This window comes from Montipora foliosa, chromosome 2 (assembly GCF_036669935.1).
Source record: "Montipora foliosa isolate CH-2021 chromosome 2, ASM3666993v2, whole genome shotgun sequence".
Taxonomy (NCBI): domain Eukaryota; kingdom Metazoa; phylum Cnidaria; class Anthozoa; order Scleractinia; family Acroporidae; genus Montipora; species Montipora foliosa.
The window spans coordinates 26301651-26310409 of record NC_090870.1 but is presented as its reverse complement, the minus strand read 5'-3'; the positions used below and the strand labels follow the sequence as shown (position 1 = coordinate 26310409).

Genomic DNA, 8759 nt, shown 5'->3' with positions numbered 1-8759 from the left:
TTCGATTATTTCAAAGAAATTTCCTTTACATTTAGCTTGTAAATAGGCCGTTTTGAAAAATGAGTAATTTCCTTATAAGATTAACTGTAATAACTTTGTTACTTTTAATGGTAATGTATACGTAGTTACTTTCCAGTTGTATACTGCTCTGTTTAATTGAAAATCTGAGAGACAAATGTTTATGAATCTTGTATTATATAAGTTATATTGCCAAAGAAACGATTAAAGAATATCACTGTTTTTTCATTTTGAATAGTAGCCCTACTTGTGAAGGACAGAAAAGGTTTGGCTCTGACGAAGGGCTAACCTTACGTGAAAGCTAACGATTCAAAATTAGTCTGCGGTCTGCAAGTGTCGGACACTGCATTCCAGATAAGGGATTGGCACGTATTGTAGTGATAGGAGTATACACGTATTTGCAGCGTTTAGTTTAAAGCAACCCTTGTCTTGGTTTTTGGGTTAAGTCCTTGGCCCTAATCACTAAGCTGAGCATTTAACCCTAATCACTAAAAATTATTGACATGCAATAAATATTTATTATTGTCTTTGATAGCATCAGAGACAACAATCCATCATAATAATCTTAAAAACATTTCTCTACTTTATTTTATACATACTCCATACAATTAATTTACAAATATGTTAAAATGGACAGTGTTCCAAAAAAAAATTAAACTAGTTTAAGAAATTTAAACAGGTCCGAAAAAAAATGAACTTTTCAAACCAAAAACTAAATTAAACCTCCTTTGGTCGTAAGCTTGTTTTCCACTCTAAAAATTACCTCCAGAAACTATTTTTGTGCGTAGAATAGCTTATAGAATGATGTTCTTGTCTTCGGAGAGGACTTTTTGATTTGGAGAAGTATGTGACACATTTGTCATCGCGTATTAACTTGTTTGCTTCTGCCCCTTTTTAGTGAAAGACAAGAACCGACAGTCTAACTTGATTGGCTGTTTGCCTGACGCCACATCCCCACTTCGACTTATTTTTGATCCCAAGAAGTATTGATTTGGTCATTCTTACTTAAATTAAGCCGTGCGTCAAGCAGTGTACCTCTCTACGGTTGCTCTCTTGATCAAGCAACAAGATGGCAAATGTTGGGCTCTATTTCCTGTTTATCGCAGTTATGTTTGCTTTTTTTTCAGAAGCACACAAATCCAGCGAACTTACTCCATCCACTTGTCACTGTAGTCCAATGATAAACGTAGCCGTGGAAGGTGACAAGTGCGACTTGTGCAAGGCAAACAAACAACTCCAACAAGACATCGACCACCTGAGGAAAGAAATTGAGACCGTGAAAAATAGAAGCAGTCAAATTCAGCCAGGTAAATTGCAATTACTTCTCTATAGGTTTGTCTTTTACGATCAGTTAGTCAGGTGATAGAATCGAACCCCCACAGCGTTCGAGTTTTTGTTCAGGCTTCTTGATGAAATGACATTCGCATTGATTTTCTAGCTCAGGTGCAAGGATCGCTCCATCATTTCCTCTTCTATTCAAAAAGCCTTTTTACCCTGCCCATATCGAGAAATCCTCATCAAGCCATTTTTCATAATTTTGGAGAAGATCACCCGGGGGAACTGATCAACATAGAGATTTCACATTCTGCGATTGCACGCCTGACCTTATCAGATTTATTTTCCATCGATTGAAACTTGAGTCTTGCGCACGTAGCCACATACAAAGTTTTTCTGCTCTCCTTTAATTTTTCCGCAATGGAAATTGAAGTCTTAGGCAGATCTAAAGGTCAGGTCACATTTATTTCAGTCTTCGTCGCACGCGTAGTTGCTCTGCTTTCTTTCAATTTTCCGCAGTGGAAATTAGTCTCGGGAAGGTGGTAAAGATTTTTTCTTCTGTTGGTAAATCAATTTTTTTTCGTGGATACCCAACGAGCAAATTAATCGTAAAATTAAGCTAAAGGCCTTTTAGAGACATTGCTAGCTCCTCTTAGCGAAACATGTCGAACATTAACTTCTAAGAACTTCCTAGGGAACCATTTGCTCATCCGAGACTGCTATAGGTGCTCCTTTTAAGTGCGAGGAATTGAGGGACTACTTTCCCCTGGTTGCGAATCTTTTAGGTGATAAAGAAATTCCCCCCCCCCCCCCCTCCCACAGCGCTTGAGTTTTTGTTTCAGGCTTCTTGACGAAATTACATTTTCTAGTTGGGTTCAAGGATCGCTCAATGATCGCTCCATCATTCTGCTATTCAAAAAGCCTTTTCATCATGCCCAGCGGAATCTTGGAGAAACACTCACCGAACGTAAATCACGGATCCTTGAGCCATATTTCAAATATGTGGATTGACGAATAGGAAGAATAGAACTTAAGACTTTAGATTAACGTAGAGATTTCACACTCTGCGCTGGCACGTTTGATCTTATCAGATTTATTTTCCATCGATTGAAATTTGATTTCTGGGCAGATACAAAGCTCTTATGCTCTCCTTAATTAAGGTTATCCGCAATGGAAACTGAAGTATTAGGCAGATCTAAAGGTCAGCTAGCTCGCCTTTCTTTTTCCGCACTTGAAATTTAAGTCTTCGTCACACGCTTTCTTTTCTTTCTTAAAGTCTTCGGCGGGTGTAAAACTGTCATTTTCCTTCTGCTGGTAAATCTGCTAGTAAATCTATCCACTATCGCAATTGACCCTATCATTTGGGTCATTGAATGTGGACTGTGGACTTCGGACTACGGAAATTAAAATGGATGTTTGTAACATTTAAAAAAACATACTGAAATACTGGGAGTCGGCTAAATATCCTTCGAACAAAATACATGTATAGGCTACCCGTAGCCTCTTGTTATGTGAGCCTTGTGGAATATGGCTTAAAATGGGAAAATTAGAGTAAAGAGATGACCCCACAAAAACTAAATTCGTAAAGATCTGGAATTTGTTGAAATTGTCTTAGAGATTAGTACTAAAAAATGTCCCTTGCCAAAAACTATGCCAGCGTGTTGGTGCAAATCAGTCACGAAGTGAGCGATGGTCATTTGCGCAAATGACTTATCAAAACCAAGATGCACATGCACGTATCATGTAATTCAAGATAGCGCTGAAAAATCAGAGTGACAAACAAAAAACGAAAACTCGCTAAGGCTTACCCTATGCACAGGAAACACAAGATAAGAAATTTTGTTCTCCTAATTTCGAACGCAATAACTAATGATCTGGAATTTTTACACAGGTTGTAAGACGGCTCAGTTCCGCTCAGACTATCTGCGTGCATAAGGAGAGAGCTACTGAAATTTAAATTGGCCTATCAGACTTCAGCGATCGGGAAAAACTGTGCTATCCGACGTCGCATCAATTGTTCGCAATTAAATGGCCAGAAAACCATTTAACAGGTTTTGTGGCAACTTTTCTGTCAACTAACTTTGATGGCGTCCTTTCGACAGGGTAGATCGACAACAACGTCGTTTACGCACGTAATGCACCGTTTCCGGTCAAGGGAAAACGATTGACAGGATAGCACAGTTTTGACTGCCGCGCGCACTGCGATGGCTGGTTCCGTATGCAAGGTTGATCCAACTTATGATATACAGTACTGTGGTACTTCATACAAGAGAAACGCGGTCGTAACATAACGGCGTGGGTAGGTGGTGTGGGGATGGATGAATATACAAGCTGTGCGAAAATGCTTTCTGTTATATGTCTCAACAGGTTTGCCTACGAGGGAATTCGACCTTTATTTCACGAACGTTGGAATCGATGATTACGTTATCCATCATGGTCTGGCAGTAACCAGCGCTTTTACGATCTGTTTTCGAGTGCGTACCACTGAAAAGACAGTCAACGACCTGACTGTCGTGAGTTACAGCTCATCAAGGAACTTCAACGAAATCCTGGTGGACAGGATGTCATCAATTCATCTTACCATCAACGACAAAGCAGTGTAAGGAAGAAAAAATTTAAATTCGAGCAATTCTAAGAAACGATTGAGAGGCCGGGTTGATTGTTTGATAACAGACAACAGAATCTATTGAAGTTAAGTCGACATTCCAGTTCCCTGGATGCCAGACAGAGGTTGTTTCGTTTTTTGCTTGGCTTTGGAGCGATTTTGCGACAGAGAAAACACACAAAACAACAAACCGATCGTTACTGCACCCAGGGTAGTATAAAAGCTATCGTAAACCAAAAGAAAAGTATATGTCGCAATACCTAAATCGGTATATAGTGCGAACAGGGTCCTCAGTGGACCATTTCCATTTACTCTGGAGTAGCGCACATATCACCACACCGAATATTCGGATTTTAACAAAAGAATAAAATGAGGACTCTTTTAGCGTATTGCCTGAAAAAGAACGCAAATTTCGAATCCAGCAATGAAGAAATAAGTAGATTTCTTTCAACACGCAACGGAAAACTGCATGTTTCACTGTGTAAACGTCTATTGCATTTGTTTTATCTTCTTCGCAGAAATAGCGGTGTATCTGTAGATGACGGATTCTGGCATCATGTTTGTACCACATGGGAGAGCTCGAATGGATTTTGGAAAGTTTACAAAGATGGTAGCGAGGAAGCCCGTGGTTCTAGGTTGAAGTCTGGTTATAAAACAAAGACGAACGGAATCCTCATTGTTGGGCAAGAACAAGATTCTTTTGGTGGCGGCTTTGACCCAAGTCAACATCTCCTTGGAGAACTGACGGGCCTGAATATTTGGAACAGAGTTCTCTCTCCGAGTAAAATCTTGGAAATGTCGAAATCGTGCCATGTGGGGCAGGGTAACGTTAAGAAATGGTCTGATTTCAAAGTAGGAATCAGAGGCAATGTAAGGGTTATCTCCCCATCAGCTTGCGAAGTGTAAAATTCAGTTTGCATTTTCTGGCATTGTTGAAAGCATCATTAAATGATTAATGATATTTTTTATTAAATGTTTTGTCGTGTGCTATCACTGTTTCATTATTACTTTACGTTTAAAGCGAATTTATCGAAAAAGGGTGAAGATTGGCGTTTGAGATTTTAATCTCCGTAGGAACTAATCGTAGCCTTAAAGTTTCCCAATTATCTGGATTACTGCAAATTTGAAAGGATTCGTTCACAAGTACTTGACAATTTTTTATTGCATATAACTCGTGAACTTTGCGGTTGGGAATCCTTCTGTGATAGAAGGCCAGACTGCTAACATCTTGACTTCGCGAACGGGACTTTGAGCGCAATGCTCAACGAGTTTGCTGGAATTCCAAAAGTATCTGATGAGTCTCTTGGCCGAGACGAAACGCCGCGTCATACCAGCCACGAAATTTAAATTCTTCAAAATCATAATTACATAAATAACACCCACTGCATCCGTCTAAGATGTTACTTAGATTTAAAATGATTGAGACTGGCAGCCAATTTGTCTTTCTCGATACCTTGCTCCAGAGTCTACGGCCTAAGTACTTTATCGAATGTTTTCCATACTTGGCAGTGCTAAAACTAGGAAGATATATCACAAATTGTCCACGAGCACAAATCATGTTCCACTTTATACATTAAAATACATATATCTTGTAGTCTCCTATTAAAGAAGGATGATAACTTGACTTTTTTAGCAGCTGTTGGTAGCTAGAAATCTTGTCCTTGAAAAAATTACACCCATGCAATTCCCTCTCCTGTATTCGCTTCAGTCTACGAGTCTCCAAAGCCCTGCAGAAATGCCAGATTAAGTAGCAATACGTTACAGCACGTTCAAACCGGGCCACCTAGATAATGAAAACCAATCAGAGGGCAGAGCTGAAACAATAGATTCCAACATTTTTTCAGATCCTGTGAATCAAATGTCTGGTACAAAATAATGAAATCGCAAATTCTTCGTTGACCGTAGCCTGTGTACAGCCGCCTGCTCTCCGAAAAAAAAAATCGGAGAGGAGCGTCTGTGATTTACCGTTAGTAATCGTGTTCCGGAATAATTTTGCATACATTATTAAGTGATCTACGCTGACCAAAATTTGCGTGGCTCATATTTCGTTGGAGCTAAATTCTCAAAATGGTGGTCAATGAGGTACATTTCAAACGTGCGTCTCCGATAGTTTTAAGATACCTTGGCTTTATTGCATAGAAGCACTCGTTAAAGTGCCCCTGTGACCAAAAAATCAATTCATATTTTTCTTTGGATTTCAAAACTATGTTAACAAAACACTAAGTGACCCACGTTTTAAGCCTTGATTTCAAAAAGACACCTCTTTATTTTAGCTGTAATTTTCCCATTTAATGGTCCGCCATTACTAACATTATGTTCTTGAGAGAGCTGCATCGAGGAGAAAATGACGTCAAAGGCTCACTAGTTTAAGAATGCAATACGTGTGTACGCCGCAGAATTAATATGCAGCACGGGGATTTTGGGCTTTCAAACTTTTAAACTCACGCTTTGCATATATAATAAGCTGCGTTCACACGCTGAAATTTTAAGCTAGTGAGCCACTGACATCACTTTTCCCTGGATCCAACCGTCTGAGGTCCAATCGGTCAGTTTTGAACGTGAGTAATGGCGGACCATGAAATCCAAAACTTACACTCAAAGTAAATGGCCTTTGGATAAAAATCAAAGCTCAAAATTTTGCCACTCGGGTGTTAAGCGAACACACTTGCAAAATCTGAAGGAACAGAGGAAGTGATTTTTTTTATCACAGGGGCACTTTAAAGGAAAGGATGTATTTGCAAGCCTTCCAACCGGGTACGGCTCTGATCTTCAGAGCAGCACATATCGTTGCCGATGAGCTGTTACTTTCCTCGATGTGTTCACATCTCAAATCTTACAGGGCATTACGCTTTGTAGATTGTGCTTGAGAATGGCTAGACTGGTCCGAGCAAGGCGTTGGGATTACATTGACTGGTAAGGAATAGCGGAAGACGTTTTCGAGTGGACAATCTTTTGAATAGTGCTATATTCACCTCGTGAAGAGCGCTTTCGTTTCTTTTGCGCTGACAACAATTCCTACAAATGTACGTCGAATCGATTTCCACTTTACACTCCATAGATACAATTCCGCTCGTACTTTAAAAGAAAAACCTCTTTGACAATCAAAAAGATTTTTATTCGTATTTTGTATCGTGCTCAAAGTACACACGAACTCATCGTAAAATCTTTCGCGGTGGTTCTCACGGTGTTGATGTGGAGAGATAAAAATAAAAGCCAATCAAAACTCTTTGTTTCAATGATGTAATGATCGACGGGTAATAACCAATCAAATCATTTTCCACACATTCCAGGAAAAATCACGTGGTATGGAACACGATTATCAACGGTAAATCACAGACGCTCCTCTCCGATTTTTTTTTTTCGGAGAGCGGGCGGCTTTACACAGGCTACGTTGACCGGTGATGCTTTATTGACTATACACCCATGTCACTCAATGTCCAAAGCCGGAAAAGATTTTGCCTGTCTAAGCTCTCATTCGGTGTGAGGCTAGACGGGTAAAGATTATGCAAAGACAAAGCCTTTTTTCTCCCCGGACTGCAATATGGCCGCCTATCATAAAGATGAATGAGGTCGGTTACTGCAAATTAATATAGGGAGCTTAAGCACGCACGTTTTTGAGATGCGAACGGCAACCGGAAGAGAACATTTCGCGTGCCAGGACAGTGGTGTCTCCCAGATTTTTATACTTATCATCTCTTATGGAGAAAAGATGCTTAGTAAAGTAAGTGTTGTTGTGTGAAGACAAGTTAAAAGGGGAAACAGCCCTGTTTGGGGTTGCCGTCCGCGTCTCAAAAACGCGCGTGCTTAAGTTCCCTAATAGGGAGCTTAAGCACGCGCGCTTTTGATACGTGGACGGCAAGCGGAAGAGAACATTTCGTGTGCCAGGGCAGTGAGGTCTCCCAGGGGCCATTTCCTGAAGGATGTAATAACTCTATTCCAGGGATAAATGTACCCTATTCCGGCACATTTATCCCCGGAATAGAGTTATTAATTACACCTTTCAGGAACCCGCCCCAGATTTTTATACTATTTTATATTATATTCTAACGTTTTTATTCTTTGCCACATTATGGAAATGATATCACCTGACATTTTGAAGTAGTAAAAAGTCAAGGTCGTTCAGACGGTTTTGCCAATATTCTGTAATTTGTCATTTTTCTAAATATATTCGATTAGCTCTGACAGATGTTAACAAATTTTGGGTATTTGATATATGATAGGAACTTTATGCAGTTAGAACCGAGCCAATTTTCAAAAAAAATTACCGAAGGGAACGCGAGAAAATTGGCGGTTAATTTTACAGATTTGGTTACGCTGTCGTAGATAAAATGGTCGTACAGCTGTCCCCACGAATCGAACGATCCGTACGATTCGTGAATCGCTTTTACGACCCGTCTCCATTCGACTATTGCATGTTATAGTGGCAGTATGTCGCTTATTTTTATGCAGAAACTGCCCGAAGACACGATCTTTCGACCCGAAAAATGCATCTCATTAGATAAAACCGTCCCACAGCTGTCCCCACGAATCGATCGATCCGTACGATTTGCGAAACGCTTTTACGACCCGTGTCGATTCGACTATTGCATGTTGTTGCTAATTTTTATGCCTGTCAATGTGTGTATGCGTCGCGGTTCAATTTGTGAATGAGCTGTTGTCCATAAACATGAACACACAAACGAGACAATGTGTGTATGCGTCGTTCTAAAAACCCATGCCGTCAAAGGTTTACCGGAACGCAAGGAAAGTGCGCATGCCTCGTTCTAAAAGCCTGTGCCGACAAGCGAAACTGTGTGTACCTCGGAGCCTGCGCCGGCAAACAAACAAGGGAAATTATGTATGCATCGTTCTAGGAACCAGT

At 40.2% G+C, this 8759-nt stretch overlaps 1 protein-coding gene across 1 annotated transcript in view; it reads left to right on the top strand.

The window, feature by feature from the left end:
- The first annotated feature begins 1016 nt into the window (after positions 1–1016).
- The window catches only part of LOC137991403 (uncharacterized), a 22780-nt gene continuing 15037 nt past the window's right edge, over positions 1017–8759 (top strand). Inside the window, exons 1-3 of the mRNA XM_068836497.1 lie at positions 1017–1325; positions 3661–3892; positions 4417–4801. Coding sequence (XP_068692598.1) covers positions 1088–1325; positions 3661–3892; positions 4417–4801 — 855 coding nt within the window. The 5' untranslated portion in view covers positions 1017–1087. The remainder of the gene's footprint in view (positions 1326–3660; positions 3893–4416; positions 4802–8759) is intronic.